The sequence below is a fragment of the Perca fluviatilis genome, chromosome 6 (assembly GCF_010015445.1).
Source record: "Perca fluviatilis chromosome 6, GENO_Pfluv_1.0, whole genome shotgun sequence".
NCBI lineage: Eukaryota > Metazoa > Chordata > Actinopteri > Perciformes > Percidae > Perca > Perca fluviatilis.
Window position 1 is genome coordinate 26701803 of NC_053117.1, and position 18730 is coordinate 26720532.

At 40.1% G+C, this 18730-nt stretch overlaps 1 protein-coding gene across 3 annotated transcripts in view; it reads left to right on the top strand.

Moving 5' to 3' along the window:
* The window catches only part of pi4kab (phosphatidylinositol 4-kinase, catalytic, alpha b), a 31785-nt gene extending 14471 nt beyond the window's left edge, over window positions 1-17314 (top strand). Inside the window, exons 30-55 of one of the 3 annotated variants that reach the window (XM_039802267.1) lie at window positions 317-331; window positions 479-571; window positions 668-824; window positions 934-1061; window positions 1561-1719; window positions 2070-2221; window positions 3011-3118; window positions 3218-3345; window positions 3463-3621; window positions 3775-3854; window positions 3979-4178; window positions 4643-4733; window positions 6041-6208; window positions 6649-6702; window positions 6814-6934; window positions 7032-7161; window positions 13491-13634; window positions 13751-13821; window positions 13914-14020; window positions 14154-14258; window positions 14424-14549; window positions 14679-14799; window positions 15571-15730; window positions 15821-15910; window positions 16026-16109; window positions 16221-17314. In XM_039802267.1, the coding sequence (XP_039658201.1) occupies window positions 317-331; window positions 479-571; window positions 668-824; window positions 934-1061; window positions 1561-1719; window positions 2070-2221; window positions 3011-3118; window positions 3218-3345; window positions 3463-3621; window positions 3775-3854; window positions 3979-4178; window positions 4643-4733; window positions 6041-6208; window positions 6649-6702; window positions 6814-6934; window positions 7032-7161; window positions 13491-13634; window positions 13751-13821; window positions 13914-14020; window positions 14154-14258; window positions 14424-14549; window positions 14679-14799; window positions 15571-15730; window positions 15821-15910; window positions 16026-16109; window positions 16221-16272 (3003 nt within the window). In that variant the 3' untranslated portion in view covers window positions 16273-17314. The remainder of the gene's footprint in view (window positions 1-316; window positions 332-478; window positions 572-667; window positions 825-933; window positions 1062-1560; window positions 1720-2069; window positions 2222-3010; window positions 3119-3217; window positions 3346-3462; window positions 3622-3774; window positions 3855-3978; window positions 4179-4642; window positions 4734-6040; window positions 6209-6648; window positions 6703-6813; window positions 6935-7031; window positions 7162-13490; window positions 13635-13750; window positions 13822-13913; window positions 14021-14153; window positions 14259-14423; window positions 14550-14678; window positions 14800-15570; window positions 15731-15820; window positions 15911-16025; window positions 16110-16220) is intronic. The other 2 variants (XM_039802266.1, XM_039802265.1) reach the window with 2 other exon arrangements.
* The last annotated feature ends 1416 nt before the right edge of the window (window positions 17315-18730 follow it).

Genomic DNA, 18730 nt, shown 5'->3' on the forward strand with positions numbered 1-18730 from the left:
CACTTGGAGTCTAGTCTAGCATTGTATGTCCGTGTGTGCATGCTTACTAGTCTGTGTGATATCTTTTTGCTTGCTCTGCAGTGCGTTTATGTTCATGGGCTTGCATTTTGCTATATGTGTCTTTTCATTTGCTTCATTTGTTGTATTTTGTCTTTGTTAAACTGCACCGAACTACCTACCTGGTTGCTTGGCTGGTTTGCGGATTTGCTGGTTACCTGGTTACTTACCTGCAATGGACGGGTGGGTTGGTTGGCTGGTTGCCCATTTGGCTAACTGGTTATGCTGGTGCTGTCCTCCACCATGTGGCCAACCATAGGCTGCTTTCCCTCAGGTTGGTCAGATCTCTACATACAGAGAGTCAGGGCTCAGGCATGATAGCTTCAGTATAGCCAGAAGTGTTACAGTACAGCTACAAATCTACTTTCATAGCTTGTGACCGTGTTTCCCTAAGTGGACCCTGAACTGTGTTTTTCATTAGACCACCCAGCTGACAGAGAGACCTGCATGCGTGAAAAAGGACTACTCCAACTTCATGGCATCCCTCAACCTGCGCAACCGCTACACAGGAGAGGTGAAGTCTCAATATTATAAATATTAAGAATATGTGACTTTCCGATGCTTTCTGCATACAGCATGATTCATACCTGTCTGTCCATGTGCTGTGTAGGTGGCTGGTATGATCCAGTTCTCACAGGCAACTCACAGCCAGTCAGACCTCACCAAGCTGATGATCTATCAGATGACCAGTGCTCTGGACAGAAAAGACCCAGAGGCCTTCACCCAGGCCATGTTCAAGATGGCCGCTTTGCTTATAACTACCAAAAGTGAGCAGCTCTGCGTCATTTAGTTTTGTATTGAATATCTTTCAGCAATAGTGCTGGTTGTTTGTTGTTATAATTCAATTATGGACATTTTCAAAATTTTGTCTTTCAGACTGCAATCCTCAGCTCCTGCACCATCTGTGTTGGTCTCCTCTGAAGATGTTTACAGAACATGGCATGGAAACTGCTATTGCCTGCTGGGAATGGCTCCTGGCTGCACACAACGGGGTGGAAGTGCCAGTGAGTATATTTATCACTTACTTAAAATCATAGGAATAATTTGTTACATGAATGTGTATCTTGATTAGGGCTGCACAATTAATCACAATTTTATCGAAATCGCAATATGGACTAGTGCAATATCCAAATCACGGAGGGGCGCAATATTTGTTAAAGGCAAAATATGTGTCAAACCATTCTGAATGAAGTATTGTGCTGCTGCAGAGACGTCCCGGCCTACAAATCCTATCCTACAGATTACAGAAAACATCTTTGTTTGGTACAGATCCACGCAAAAATCACACTATAATAATTTTTTAAGATTTCATATTTAGTCAATGAAAATGAGAAGAATGATATAAACATGATTATTCCCTTCAATATCGTGAATCATATTGCAATTGCAATATCAGTAAAAAATAATCGTAATTAGATATTTTCCTCATATCGTGCAGCCCTAATCTTGATTTGAGATATGTTGTAGAATAGAGTCATTCTTATCCTTTCCCCATCTGCCTAGTTTATGCGGGAGATGGCAGGAGCTTGGCAGATGACAGTAGAGCTGAAGATGGGCTTGTTTTCGGAGGCTAAGGTAGAGGCCGGCCCTCTGGCTGTATCAGAGGAGAGTCAACCTGCACCCTGTGAACCTGACGTCATCCCTCACTTCCTCTGGATAGAGGTCAGTGACAGGCAGACAAAAACTACTGCTTTGTGTTTCATTTCTTTGTCGTCTCTATTGCCAACTTACTGTTACCGTTAAAGTCGTTGCAAACTTCAGTATCGAGAGATAAAAAAACTAAATGTCTGTAATACACACAGCATACTCACGTTCACTAATCCACCGGTGATGCTACAATAAAGGCTCTGTAATGTTGATGCATTTTTCACAATATGTAGTTAAGCTTATTATTTTAAGAGTAAAAGGGTTGGAAACTGTCACATCTTTATTCATTCTTTCTTTCATTTCATTTCATTTCATTTCATTTCATTTCTTTTCTTTTCTTTTCTTTTCATTTATTCATTCTCCAGTTTCTGGTTCAGAGGTTTGAGATAGCCAAGTACAGCAGTGCTGACCAGGTGGAGATTTTCACCTCCATTTTGCAGAGATCTCTTTCTCTGAGTGTCGGAGGGCCCAAAAGCAGCCTGAACCGACATGTTGCTGCCATTGGACCAAGATTTAGGTACCGTGTCTCATTATCACAACAGCAAATTGGTTTAATCTTAAAGGAACACGCCGACTTATTGGGACTTTAGCTTATTCACCGTAACCCCCAGAGTTAGATAAGTCCATACATACCCTTCTCATCTCCGTGTGTGCTGTAAGGCTGTCTGATGCCCCCACCGGTAGCTTAGCCTAGCACAGAACATGCAGGTGAATGGTTCCAGTAATCCTACTGCTCCGAATTGTGACAAAAGTGACAAAATAACGCCAAGATGTTCCTATTTACATGTTGTGATTTGTAGAGTCACAGCGTTTACAAAAAAACAACGTAACATGAGACACACGAATCTTCTAAACGTAAACAAACCGGGAACTATATTCTCAGGCAGACTTGCTTGAAGCAAATCATTCCGCCCAAGTACTATATTCTTCCGCCTGAGAATATAATTCCCGGTTTGTTTAGGATTAGAAGATGGTTGTGTTTCATGTTACGGTGTTTTTTGTACACGCTGTGACTCTACAAATCACAACATGTAAATAGGAACATGATGCCGTTATTTTGTCACAATTCGGAGCAGTAGGATTACTGGAACCATTCACCTGCATGTTCTGTGCTGGCCTGATGTCGCTTACACGCACGGAGATGAGAAGGTTATGTATCGACTTGTCTAACTCTGGGGGTTACAGTGAATAAGCTAAAGTCCCAATAAGTCGGCGTGTTCCTTTAAATGCTGTAATAATCAGCTGCCAGAAATCCTAAATCCTAAACTTGATAAGACTATTGTGTAATCACTTTGCTTTATTTCAGACTGCTGACTCTGGGTCTGACTCTTTTGCATTCTGATGTTGTGACAAATGCCACCATCAGAAATGTTCTGCGAGAGAAGATCTATTCATCGGCTTTTGACTACTTCAGGTAGGAAGAAATATCGTTCAAATCTGTTTTGTAGGCAAATAAGAAAACTGTAAAAGTTCTCTGTCCACTAACTTCTTTGACATCTCTGTCTTTGTGTAGTGCCACTCCCAAATTCCCCACTCAGGCTGATAAGAGGCTGAGAGAAGACATCAGTATAATGATCAAGTTCTATGCCAGCCTGCAGTCTGACAAAAAGTATCTGGCTGCCAACCAGCTGGTTCCCCCAGGTACAACACAGTACAACAGTGGTCTTATTTTATCAGTAATATTAACAGAATTAGAAACTAACACATAGCCAGAGAATTCACACCTTATACGTGGATTTGATTTTTCCTTTTGTGTAGATCCCCAAGACATGTCTGTGAACAGCCTGTCTGTTGTGGCAGGGGCAGATAGCAGGAACAGTCTTGATGCCGCTATGGGCCAGAGGCAGCAGGTGACTCAGGGATGGATCAACACCTACCCTCTGTCCTCTGGGATGTCCACCATATCCAAGAAATCAGGTAAAACACACGCTTGTACACCATATGCTGCAAAGATGGTCACAGTGAAACTTAACCTACATCTGCTTCTTATTTATTGATGAAATAGGTCAATAATATAATATTTCCGCTGTCACAATTTATTACTGATGTATTGCTCCTGTCCTGTTTCAGGACTGTCTAAAAAAAGCAACAGAGGCACACAGCTGCACAAGTACTACATGAAACGTCGGACTCTTTTACTGGCTTTACTGGTACTGCACTATATTTTCTCATCCACTATCTATATTCACAAATATGTGTTAATCGAGAGAATTACATGAAACATTTCTAATTCTAAATTATTATGAATCCCATCCCCTCTATGTCTCTCTTTAGGCCAGCGAGATTGAGCGGCTGACAATATGGTACAACCCGTTATCCACTCAGGAGCTTGCTATTGCTACTGAACAGTCGGTGGAAACCAGCATTGCTAACTGGAGGTCCAAATACATCAGTCTGACAGAGAAACAGTGGAAGGACAACATCAACCTGGCCTGGAGCATAGCACCTTACCTTGCCCTGCAGCTGCCTGCCAGGTACACAGAGAAACAAAATGCAATACATCCCCAAGTTTCAATCAATGTCAAACCGAGAGTGTAATAGATTTTGTCTCACAAAAAACCCTTTAACAATAGCATCCAAAGTGAACTGTTTTTTAAGTTGAAATCCCATAACCATCTGCACTTTATTGCCCTCTACTGCAGCAAGAAGTATTTGAATGATTAACTAAAACACAAAGGTGGCAGACAATTCAGTATGAAATCATCTTACACCACTAATGCGTGCAAACAGCTAGAATTTCTAGCTGAATGAAAATATCCTCAACAGATAATGCAAATATTACCCTTTAATTTATTGTGCATAATATATTCACCAACATATAGCTGTTACACACACTATGGCTTAGTTACAGGACTGTAACTTAAATTATCCTTTTGTTGAAAAACAACAAGAACCGATAAAGTCCTTTATTGGGCACCTATTCAATTTTGTTTTTCAGATTTAAAAACACAGAGGCGATTGTCTCAGAGGTGACTCGCCTAGTGCGAATGGATCCGGCTGCTGTGTGTGATGTTCCAGAAGCAGTCAAGGTGAGGTCCCCCGCCTGCCACTACAGACAACAGGATGGCAGTTGTGTCTGCCATCTTTTTAGTTTCATTCATGGTGCTTTTATTCTGAAGTATTTGGAGCAGATAATCCTAAAATCTTGGGGACAAAGACGAGCTTAGACAAAGTGGGTTTAAGTTCTGTAACTGTCGATGAGTTTCAAGGTTTAAGCGGCTGGACAAGATTGAAAAAAGAAAACAAAGTGAAACACTATATATAGGAACTAGCACAATGAACCCTCCATATTGTGTGGCCAAACTCTGCTTGTGCATATGTGATACAGTAAGCTTTATGAAAATAGACAGCATATCTTCTCTTATTTTGATTATGTAAGCTAAAGATCTGTTCTGATTAAAACCCTTTCTGGACCTCATTTTGCATTGGAATACACACTATATTGAGCCATTGCAATCATCTATAGCCATAGGTATAGATTCAGTCATCCAATTTTGGCAGCCATTGACTTTAAGGATTTGAAATATTCTGTCTTGACTTTTTAAGTTTTGCCACCACTGCATTTCTGTTAAGTCACAACAAAACTTAAATGGAAAAAAAGTTGTTTTTGTTACTCAGTGTTTTGCTTTCAAGTGGCCATAATCATGCCCCTTAAGACATGTTGGTGTTGTTTAAGTCTCTTTCCCTAGCTTCCTCTAGTCCTCTTCATTTATGTCTCCCTCACTGAATACTTAATGAGCCTCCTACCTGTCTGAAGAAGAAGCAAGGGAGGCAGAGCACAGCCTTCCCCAAAGGCCACCATAATTTATGGGCTGATCCTCCTTGACATCTCATAGTTGTTTATTCCAGTCACTTTAGTAACCAATAAACACTGTTTCCTCTGGAGGCTAGTTAGCCCACCGTCAGGCTGGGGGGGTCGTAACCTTGCGTCAGATTGATGCGGAAATATGGATCCTGTGATGCATGCTGCGCATAATAGTAGAACCTATGAAAGTATTGATTTACTGTAAATGTTGGCTTGAACCTGAATCATTTTTTTTATTTATTTTTTTATTTAACTTCATTTTTGTATCTGACATGTATCTGACAGACATAGAAATAGCACAAAACTGCGTAACAGAACTTTTGTCTATGGCAATTGTAGTTATTTGATGGAAAAGTAAACTATAATGTTACGGTGAAGAACATAATATGGCAAGGAGAATAAATAACACTAATGATACTTGTAAGACTCAATGACACACATCAAGCAAGAGGAGTGGAAAAAAATGATCGAACTTGAAACATTTTTGATATATTTCTCAATTTACTTTCTCTCTTTTGTGTTTTTCTTCAGTTCCTTGTGACGTGGCACACAATTGATGCTGACTCTCCAGAGCTAAGTCATGTCCTGTGCTGGGCCCCAGCAGATCCCCCAACTGGACTGTCTTACTTCTCCTCTATGTACCCTCCTCACCCCCTCACAGCCCAGTACGGGGTCAAAGTACTCCGTTCCTTTCCTCCTGTACGTTCATAAATACATAACACACACACAATCACATGTTGTCATTTCCTCAAGTAACATACTGTATTAAACACCATCAGAACTGATTTTGCTAAAAGTGTGAGAAAGAGTTGATGGTAGTAGTATGTTCAGGGGTCTATAATTCACGCTAATATGCCCAATGGCAGGTGGTGGAAAGTAACTAAGTAATTTACTCAAGTACTCTACTTAAGTACTATTTTGAGGTACTTTTTTAGCTTCTTTATACTTCTACTCGACTACATTTTAGAGAAAAATATTGTTATTGTTGCACTTATACAATTTGATAAAACTGTGACTGATAAGCCAAAGGAATGCGGCCATTATTTTAGGGGACTCTGTGTTTCATATGTATGCAGTGACACATTTATGTCATTTATTTTTTTTCTTGCTTGTAAAATATTTTTTTCCACTGTTTCTAGGATGCCATTTTGTTTTACATTCCTCAAATTGTCCAAGCGCTTCGTTATGACAAGGTAAATATCAGCTTTTTTGAGTCCGCAAATGCATTTAAAGCCCACAAATCTTCAGATTAGGACATTTTCAGAACTCTCCCTGTCTTGCTTTCCTTTTACAACCCGGTGTAGATGGGTTATGTGAGAGAGTACATCCTGTGGGCCGCTCAGAAGTCTCAGCTGCTGGCTCACCAGTTCATCTGGAACATGAAGACCAACATATACCTGGACGAGGAAGGAAACCAGAAAGACCGTGAGATGTTCACCCTCACTATCTCTTTACTGACTCAACACATCTACACCACAACAAGTGAACATACAAGAACCTACAACCTTCTCTCTCCCTGCAGCTGACATAGGTGAGCTGCTGGAGCAGATGGTGGAGGAGATCACTGGCTCTCTGTCTGGCCCGGCCAAAGACTTCTACCAGAGAGAGTTTGATTTCTTCAACAAGATCACCAATGTGTCAGCCATTATCAAGTATGAACTTTTTCTTATTTAATAATTAATAATTTATAATCTAATCTAATAATTTTTTTTTTTTTTCTTTTTTTTTGGATCCCCAATGGGGAAATAACAATTCACACTCTGTTGTTACACTACAAACAGGCCTGGAATACACACACACACGCTCAGGTCCTATACATGCACTAATGGAGAGATGTCAGAGTGAGGGCGACTGCTGAACAGGTGCCCTGAGCGGTTGGGGTGGGGTGGAGTGGGGGGGTTCGGTGCCTTGCTCAAGAGCACCCTGGCAGTGCCCAGGTGGTGAACTGGCTACTCTAGGGACTATACTTTGCATTTAGCATGTTTAATGCCATTAGTTACAGTAGCATATTCTTTGCATTACTGCTGGAATTTCTTCCAAATTTAACTTAACATTTTGGATTGATTTCCCACAGATATCCATTGCTTTCGCTTCAGTATCAGTTTTTCAGACACCTGAAATTTGGTTGAGGTTCCATCACAGTGAACATTTACTCAAATGTGTGTTTTCGACAGTTTTAGTAGCAGGTGAGAATCGGGACTGTTTGGGGGCACTGGGACTGCTTTTAAAACCATTTTACAAATTAAGGGCTGCGTCTACTGCCCTAAAGGAAATGCTACTTTTGTTATTGGGCTGCAACAAGGCCTGCAATCCATTTACAATAATAATAATAATAATAATAATAATAATAATAATAATAATAATAATGACTTTATTCAGGACTCAAAAAGGAAGGTCCATAGTACAAGTTAAAAAACCTAGCAATAAATATACAGTACATCCCACAACGTAAAACCCAATTTGGGAGTTCCTCTTTCTCATGTGTTGCCATGAGGCAGTGGAATGCCCTCCACATGGAACATATTTTATGTACAAATTCTCACACCTTCTCATGCCTAACAAAGAGTTGGTTGTTGAGTAAACAAGTTTGCTCACATCTATAAGATACTGTATTTATGTGTGTGTGTGTGTGTGTGTGTTTTTTGTGTGTGTGTGTGTGTGTGTGTGTGTGTGTGTGTGTGTGTGTGTGTGTGTGTGTGTGTGTGTGTGTGTGTGTGTGTGTGTGTGTGTGTGTGTGTATCCTTGTATGAATGAATATCTGGAGTTGCATGTACTCTAATGTGCCTAAGCTGCTGCTGAACCTTTTCGTCAGTGTGTGGGGGGGGGTGCGGAAGGAGTGAGTGGGCTGATGGCGCCCCTGTTTTACTAAACTGTTTGTTCTTAATTACTATGCACATCATGTCATTTATATATAGTTTTGTGATATTTCTATTTAAAATTGTAAATTGTTTTGTTTTGTTTTAAATTTGTCATACCTGCCCAGGGACTACAGGTGGAAATTAGCAATTGTTGCTATAACCTGGCCCAAGACATATTCTCTTGTTTAACAAGTTTAATGTTTATTTGTGCACTGTCCCTGTTTCAAATAAATCAATTTCAATTCAATTCAACATACAAATAAATTAATAAAAAGTCAATAACATTCACTTGAAATATACAAACATGAGCGCCAATGTCTCCACAGTCTAGATGTATACCTGACAGAGCTAAAACCAATGTTGGCACAAGCTTGTATAATTCTATTCTCAGAGACAGACATTCTACACATGAATCGAAAAATAAGATTTCTTATTAAGGCAGAGCAGGTAGGCACACCAACATTAACAAACATTTGACTAGCACTACACCATCTTGGTTGTTTTAGAAGCAGTCTCATGCCATCATTATACGCAACATTCAGTCTCTGCATGTTCTTTTTGCTGTAAGACCGCCACAAGTGGGCAGTATAAAATGGTGTACAGAATGCTTTGAATAAGGCTACCTTGACATTAGCAGAACACAAGCCAAATTTACGTGCAAGCACATTAGCCTGAGCATATATCTTGCGACACTGTCTATTGATGTCCTTATCATCTGATAAATCATTTACAATATGATGGCCAAGATATTTAATCTCATCACACACTTTAAGGGCAGTACCAGATAAAAAGAAATCAGGGAATACTAATTTCCTGTCTTCTTTACTTCTAACAATCATGATATTGCTCTTACTTGCATTATATTTGATATCAAAATCTGCACCGTACTGAGCGCAAACCTTCAGCAGTTGTTGTAACCCAGCACTATATGGGCAAATGATTACCAAATCATCTGCATACATAAGGTGATTAGTGAGAGTAGTGCCTATCGTGCATCCTGTATTGCAGTTATTTAATTATTGTGACAAATCATCCATATACACATTAAAAAGGAAAGGTGACAAAATACCACCCTGACGAACTCCGTTACCAAGAGTAAATGGTTCTGAAACAGAACCCCCCCATTTCACCTGCATAGACTGGTGTGAATACCAGAAGACTAAAATTCTTATGATTACTTTTGGAATTCCTCTATGTTGCAATTTAAGAAACAATTTTTCATGGTTTCCATGATCAAATGCCTGAGAGGCATCTATAAAACACACAAAAGTTGTGGAATTCTGGCTATTATAATGATTTAAAATTTCCTTTAAGGCAAATATGAACAAATGTCTGTACCGTGAAGACGTTTGAAACCAAATTGGTTGTCAGTCGTAAGAATATACTGTTCCAACCTGTTAAGAAGAATTCTCTCCAACACTTTGGATACAATGCTAGCTGGGGTTATAGGTCTGTAATTGTCCATGCTATTTATTTAGCCAGTTTTGTCTTTAATGATGGGCACTAATAAAGCAGGTAACATAGATTCAGGCAGAGTCCCATGAACTAAGAAACCTGTCATACAAATAGCAAACAGAGGAACAAGTTTCTTGCTTGCATATTTTAGATGTTCAGCGGTTATTTTATCGGACCCACACACTTTATTGTCATCTAATCTCAATACTGCAGATTGTACCTCTTCTGAATTAATCACCACATTTTCATCATTGTCAATATTTCCTACCTCAAAAGTATTCCTCCCAATACAGCTCGCGATAATGTTGCCACCACAACTGGCAAATTTCATCTGAGCCACTAACACCCTCAATATTTTAGGGTAAAGACATTTTAATACTGTTCATGGCTCTAACCTCTTTCCAAAAGTCATTATAACTTCTGTTATGCATCATACACGCCAAAGAGTCAGACCTCATCGAGTTCTCATTCTTTTTTATAAATCTTAGTGCATATTTAAAATTTGCATTTGCCCTTTTCTTCTCCTCAAATAAAGGGCCCTGTCTATCTCTACCGGACTCTATCCAGACTTTAAAAGCACACCGAGCTCTGGCATGAAGTTCTGCTACATGCTCGTTCCAACCAGGCTTGATGCTATATGCCATTCGCTGAGGTTTATAAAAATGCCTACTGGCAATATTAAGTGTTTCCACAATTGAGTCATATAAAACACATAAATCCTTACTATGTTGTGGATTCTTACAATTAATATCACCACATCTTATGGCGTCTTTGGGCAGTGCAATGTTTCCCAGCAACCCATCAGTCCTAATATGATACTTCTGGAAATCTTCCATGGTTAATTTAGTCCAGTCTAGTCTTCCTGTGTTAATGCTATTAGCCAAAGTAGTTAACATTGGTAAGTTTTTAACATTTAAAGACAGAGAAAACGGTATATAATCGGCAATGGCAAAATCATAATGAATCGTCATAGCATCCAAAGAAGTGTGTGCATCAGTTGTACATACACAATGATCTAACCACGAAGTGGTATGCCATGCCTCACTGATGTAAGTATAACTATTATTAGGCAAAATAACCTTGCTAGACAGTATTAATCCAGTGTCTGTGCAAAAATGCATTAAGTGATTAATAAACCGAGAGTTTGCATCAGAAATGTCAACATTCATGTCTCCTACAACAAAAATACAGGTTGAGGCATTATCCTGGATAAAAGAGCCAACAAATGCTAATCTATTTAAGTATTCAGCTTCATTTTGATAACACTCATACGGAGTGTATATATTCAAGATAATAAACTTTGTATCATGACAATTAAACTTGATACCAACAGCCCAATCCACACCCAATCTTACTACTGATATTAGTGAATCATAGTTCTTATTCCAGAGGATAGCCACGCCCCCAGGTATCCTACCTTTGACAATTTTAGTACTTAGATCAGTGGTAGGTTCCCCAGCCCCGTAATATCCATTATGTAATGTATTTAGACCCTCCAAATCCTGTTTAGCTAAAAAGGTCTCTTGAATACACAAAACATCACAATTGTCAAGAAGCTTATCAACCACAAAGCGACGTGACTTATCCCCTGCACTGTGCCCGAGACGCAGGCCACGCGCATTATATGACCCAAACCGAAACTTCATATTAGGCCTTTTATAATGACTGCGCTGTGCTCACTTGCCCATTGTCTTGAGTTGTAGTAATCACCAAATTGCGACCATCAGAAAGGACTGCAGCTGCTTGTTCTTGCCGCTGGCCTCCAGTGACTCCCTCCGCTCCATGCCCTCCATCAGCTGACGTGAGGCATGGCAGACGAGCTTCATAGTAACGCCGAACATAAACTCCTGCTGGCCAAAGTGCATTCAGCCGAGGCATGAAACGAACTGAACCTGTTTCTTGACGATACAATCGTCCGACAATTAAATAATCTGCCCAGTTTTTTAGACAGATAGTTACTTAAGGTGTCAGCTTCAAGATCAGGAGCAAATCTAGTGGCAAACACACTCACCAGCTTGGTTTTGACCACTTTAATATTACTCCCATCACCGGTTCCAGCTATTCCGATCTGCTTTCTCTCCCTTCTCGCTGGTTCACGAGTGTGGGTTTTGGCTGTGTATGCCCCGCAACAGCATTCACGTTATTCTGCATCTGATTTAATCGTCGACCATCTTTCACAACCATGCTCCATTTAGGTGACTGGGATTGTGTTTGTGGTGGCATATTCAGTTCCGCGCTTCCCAGTGGGGTGCCTAAAGCCAGGGAGGTCGCAGATCGTCCATCTTCCTCCCGACCAGTAGGCCTACCGGTGGTGTGGTCAGGAACTGGTTCACAAGGCCTCTCCAATTCGGCCACACGCTGGTCCACAGCCGCAGTAACCGCTCATAGATCCTCACATACGCTTACTTGAGTTTCCATAATCTTTTTCATGTCGGACACTTCCTTATTTAGTTGTTCAATCCTGCCAAGGAGTGCTGATACACCAATACTGCTGAATGTAACAGGTGGAAGCTCATCCAGATAAAACGAGACAAATCTTGGGATCTCTTCCCCACACTTGTTAAGGACCTTTAGGCACGCTTTGATGTTGTTAATATCCTTCTGAGGACCCTTGTGCAAAACACATCGTTGAGTCGTTTTCGGACAAACTTCAGAGAGTATCTTCTTTGACTCCTCAATCCACTCGGACGGAAAATTTGTGGAGGCCAGCATTACGATTTCATCCTGGCTTAGTGTCCTCATTTTAGTGACAACAAAGTTTAGAAATTTGTCTTCCACTATCAGTTTGCCATCAACTGTTTTAAAAATCTCAGGCTTTGTACGTGAGCAAATTTTCCTGCCCCCAGCTCCACGCGAGTGTGCTGCAAGCGCCATGTTCACCTGTTTTTAAGAACTGAGTAGCCTCTCCCTATAAGACATAACCATGAGTTATTTGTCTTCTCCTCTCTACTTTGCTTAATTTTATATCCCATTGTCCTATTGTCATCATTATCTTGTTTTAATCACTTTTTCATCACGTTTTGGCTCTATCATTATATACTATATTCTTCAATTAAATGCCATCTCAAGTAATGATGCAGTATAATACACTCATAATCTGACTGAAGAAATTAGCAACGTTTAGGAAGGCCTCAAAGTAATACTACAGTTTAACTTTACTGTTAAATGAAAACCCTCTAGGAGATCTTCAAGGTGTTAATGAAGTGATAACAAGTCTTCCCCTGAGCCAAGATGTTTTGTTCATTTCCCTTCCTCGTTCCACCTGTGGTCTACTCTCTAAATCCCTTTGTTGTTCATTTATTTAGCTATTGGTTGCTGTACTGTCTCTCTGATTATGCACCGGTCTGGAAGTTTTGTGACAGGCCCCATTATTGCTGGCTCTAACGGAGGGTGTTATGTTATCCCCCTTGTGGCAGACAAAATCCCCCTCGGCCCTCATTACAGCACTAATTGCAACTATCTGGAGAAAAAACTTGGACTGTCCCCTGGCTTCCACTCTCTATCACTCTCTTCCGCAGTGATTCCCCTCAGTGAATAACAGCAGAGCCCGACTGTCACTTATGGTCCGAAGTCATTCAGTGAGATACCCATGCATGCGGTTCTCAGTAAAGTGAGTCATAGAAGTGTGGAAAATGTGTGTTCAAGTTGTTTTTGTTTGTCTTCATCAGACCTTTTCCCAAAGGGGAGGAGAGAAAGAGGGCCTGCCTGGAAGCCATGTCACAGATCAAAGTCCAACCCGGATGTTATCTTCCTAGTAACCCAGAGGCCATAGTTTTGGATATAGACTACAAGTCTGGGACCCCCATGCAGAGGTGGGCCTCAAAACCATCTTCTATAGTGTTCATAACCAGTATTACCAGAATTCACAAAGAAATATGACCGTTTCACTGAACTTACAAAAGCCCTTTTTTTGTCCCCCTCTATTCAGTGCTGCCAAAGCTCCCTACCTGGCCAAATTTAAAGTTAGGAGGTGTGGAGTCAGTGAGCTGGAAAAAGAAGGTACTGCTAATGTTAAATTAACTTACCATAGATATTTTATTTCTCAAGTGTTGTGCACAGATAAACAGCGTGTCATGACATCTTCCCCTCAGGTCTGAAGTGTTGCTCAGATTCTGGAGATGAGGTGAAGAGTGAAGAGGAGGCCAAGAGAATCTGCTGGCAGGCGGCCATCTTTAAAGTGGGAGACGACTGCAGACAGGTCTCAGTTTCACACTCTCCCTTCACTTACTGCACTGCTATCTTCCCTCTATTTCATGATATCTTCCTTTGAAGTGATTTTTTTTTTTACTTGACTTTCCTTTCCTTACCAATTACATCCTTTGCATTCACAGGACATGCTGGCTCTTCAGATCATCAGCCTGTTTAAGAACATCTTCCAGCTGGTCGGCCTGGATCTCTATGTGTTTCCTTACAGGGTGGTGGCCACAGCCCCTGGAGTAAGTTCATATCAAACTTTTCCTATGTTACTCTATATTTCTTCCTGACAGGAGCAACTGAATGTCCAAAACAAATGTTTTATTTTTAAAACATTTTCCTAACTCTCCCCTGAAATCTATGTACTGCACTTCTCATTCTTCCTATTTTCTGATGTTCCACCACAGTGTGGAGTGATCGAGTGCATCCCAGACTGCAAGTCTCGTGACCAGCTGGGCCGACAGACTGACTTCGGCATGTACGACTATTTCAGGAACCAGTATGGAGATGAATCCACATTAGCGTTCCAGAAGGTAAATGCACGCTCTTCCAGTCATTAGTCCGTCATTTACACCTGTAAAACTCTACCTTATGTCTCAGTGCTCACATATTGTATTTACTAACCATTTAACTGATATTCTTTCCAACACTTCTCTTTTCAGGCACGGTACAACTTCATCCGCAGCATGGCAGCTTACAGCTTGTTGCTCTTCCTGCTACAGATAAAAGACAGACACAACGGCAACATCATGCTGGATAGCCAGGGCCACCTTATCCACATCGGTGCGTATTGTGTCATGGATTACCAATCTTAAAAAGGTTTTAAACTGACTTTTAGACCTAACTATCTTATATACCAGGGGTGTCAAACTCAATTTCTCTATGGGCCACACTGGAAAAAGAGAATCACTCCAAGGGCCAGACATGGAGAGTTTATTGCCATGCTTTTATTTAATCGAAAAAGTCAAATATCTTTGACTGTCTTATTGCATGTGTCATATAGTCTTCTCACTTATAGTTTGGTCGACATAAAGTCCTAAAGAAGTCAGGAAAAAGTTCCTCAGCCATCATAGAAAAAAAGCACTCAAAAACGTCGGAAAAAGTGAGAAAAACGTCGAAAAAATAAAAGAAGAAAAAAACTAGGCGGGCCAAAATGTTTTGTGAACGTAAATTGATATGCGGGCCGGATCATAATCTACGAGGGGCTGGATTTGGCCCGCGGGCCTTGAGTTTGACACGTGTTATATACTGATAGAAACAAATAGCTACATGGAAGGGAGAAAGATGCATTAAAAAATTTGAAAATGGTTGGTAGCACAGGTTATCTTAAGATTCTCAAAGTGCATCCAAACTTTTGACTATTATTTGAAAATGTCAGTCCATTGTTGAGACAATAATGGAATTATAACCCTCTGTAACCTAAGCTTTTATTTTGCATCATTCTGTCTGCAGTCTTTAGCAAATGTTTTGAGTGATTGTATTTGTATTGATACATTATCTTCATGTTACATGATCCATGAGCATTTCATTAAAAAAAAAATTGTGTATTTCTAGACTTCGGGTTCATTTTTGAAAGCTCTCCTGGTGGGAACCTCGGCTGGGAGCCAGATATCAAGCTGACCGATGAGATGGTGATGATCATGGGTGGGAAGATGGAGGCGACGCCCTTCAAATGGTTCATGGAGATGTGTGTGAGGGGATACTTGGCTGTCAGGTGAGTATGCAGAAGTGCTAAAGCGAGTGTTCATTGTGCTGTAAAGATGGCCGACATGTAACATTAAGACAAGTTCCTCTGGTAAATCAGGCCCTACATGGATGGAGTGGTCTCCTTGGTTACACTCATGCTGGACACTGGCCTTCCCTGCTTCAGAGGACAGACCATCAAATTGCTCAAGTAAGTCAGGCTCAACAAGTCAATGTGTCTGCATGTGTGTGTCAATGTGAATGAGAATAAGCAGTTTGAATGTCATTTGCTGTTGTTTGCTCATACTCCCTTTCCCCACATCCAGGCAGCGGTTCAACCCTGGTTTGAGTGAGAAAGATGCAGCTTCCTTCATCATCAAAGTCATCCAGAACTGCTTCCTCAGCAACAGGTCGGTACAAAACCGAAACGGTTCACATACTCTTCTTCTATTCCTGTTAATATTGGTTTCCAGAAAGCATTATTCACATTTGTCCAACTGCTTTTTTTTTTTGTATCACAGGAGTAGAACCTACGACATGATCCAGTATTACCAAAACCAGATCCCATACTAAACGTCTGTGCCTAAGCATGTGCATGTATTGGCTGGTACATAGTGTGCGTGTGTGCGTTTGCGCATGTACCTTTGTTAATGTTCAACATTGAAGATTGTGGCTCATTGTTTCTGCTGATTGTTGGATGTTGTGTTTTGTGTTTGCGTAAGCTTCTTGTTTCCTCTTAAACCATATTTTCTTTGTATCTGTTGTCTATTCCCTTATTTATTATGTTATGTTAAAATCAATGTTGTTATTAATTATTATATTATTGCACTGGCTTCTGTGCACTTAGAGAAAAAAACTCTTGGTAATCTGCACATTCAGTAAATACTTAACCAGAGTTTGTGCCAATTTTAAAATGTTTGTGAATGTGGATTCTTAGAGCTGTTGATTTTAGATGGGGTTTTAAATGTAATTGGATACTTGAAGTAACTGAAGTAGACCGGTTTCAGTTCTGACCGATGTGGCCTATTCTGTCATCTTGTACTTGACTGTACTACTGTGCTTCTCTTTTTAATGGACCAGTCTGAGTTCTTTGAGCTGTAGCATGGTACTTGTCTTGTATTTAACAGTGACGACTGACTGTATATACATGAGTTACACCGTCTGTATTTTTGGGTTTCCGTATTTGCAGTTACCAAGGGGAGAAACGATGAACACCAGTTCAGAGAAACACTGGGACTGAGTTTTGTATATTTAGCATTCATTGCCAAAGGGGGAGGGAAGATAGTGCACATAAATCTAACTTTTCTATGGTTTGTGGATGAAGGTAAGACACAGCTTGAATGTTGGGCAGTTGCATGAAGTTTCATGGTTAACCACCATGTAGCCTGTGTCCAATGTGGCTTCTGGTGAAAGTAACTTTAGTAATCCAAAGTGCTGTGCCCCTTGTCCATATGGATAGCTTAAGCCTTTATGTAATGTTACTGATTGTAAAGATTTTGCCTCTTTGTATATTTATATCCATGGCCCATTTTCTGTCTCCTTTTCTATCTTCATGCCTTTTGAATGCGAATGCATAAGATAAGAAATCAAATAAAGATCTATTAACTTAAAGAAACTGTCTTGCTGATGGTGTTTCATTAATTATGAAAAAGACAGAGTTGGGTGACGACGTGAAGTAGTGTGGGATCATGAGCGTTACCTTGATAGATTTCTGAGTTTGAACATTGGTGGAAACATGGGATAATGTAAGTACACAACTCAACAAAATATATGACATAAGTCTAGTCGTTTGTAGACATTTTAATTTGGAAAGGTTACATATTTAAACTACAGTTTTTTTTTTTTTGTTTGCCATACAATGGCAATGGCCAGTTAGAGAAAAATCAAGTTGGTTTCGTTTGTGGACCAGGATAAAAACAAAGCATTTAATTAACATTTAATAATTTTTTTGTAGAACTGCTTTTAAACTCAGTTGGTTGGCAGCACATTCATTTTTCTATATTTTATTTGCTGTAACAGGTGCCTGGATCATAAAATATGACACTTAGAAGTTGAAGACATCATCATCAGTTAAAAGATCTGTGGTGGTGAGTTTTTAAATATCAATTAATTGGGCTTTCATTTTGCAGAAAACATAACAGAAGGACAGAAAAAATACGAGAAAGGGGAAGTAAACCAAATTAGAAAAAAAGATCTATCAATTATTGATTGCTAAAAAAAGTGTCCTTCCTTGAAACAAAGGTAGGAGCGGAGCATAATCATTACTAAAAAAGAAGTGAGGGGTTTTCCTGTATTTAGGGATATTTAGGGATTCCTCGAGATCACTCTGATCCGAGACGCTTAATTCACAGCCCAAATGATTCCCTCTTCTCTTATGTTGCACATATCTCTTTAATGTTAGATAATGTGTCAGCAACAACTTCAGACAATGTGTAATCATGTTTCCCTTCAGAAACTACAGGCTGTGTTTTAAACTTCCACCCACCAGAGGGCAGCGCATAATGACATATTTAATGTGTTTCCAAGTTCCTGCAGGTGCCACTTCTGATCGATGGTTCTCAGTCATAACTAGTGGGAAACCAAATCAGCTGCCACAGTATTCAGTATTGTTTTGAGGATGTCTCTCAATGTTGATAAGACAATACTTAAGTAATACCAAAAAAAAACTGTCAAACAGAGCTCAGGCATTACAGCTGTCAAACTGTTTACCTCTCAGATAAGGAGAGTGGCCTTAAGTGGACCTTGGAGCATTTACAGATGCAATGAGCAACTATTTTTGAAGAAGATCTTTCCCTTTGACAGCAGCACGGATTTCTCTGGAGGCAAACGTGTGCTTACCCGTTTCTGCTGCTGTGAAGCACAAACTTGTCTTGTGTGAAATACTATACTAGTATATTCTTGCAAAACAGGTTATATTAAACACATTGATGCTGAAAAAGACTGGAATAAAACAGCCCAACCTAAAAAAAGGTATTAAAAAATTAGAAGATTTCACCTCCAGGTTATGTCCAGAAACACCTGGGGGTGGCAT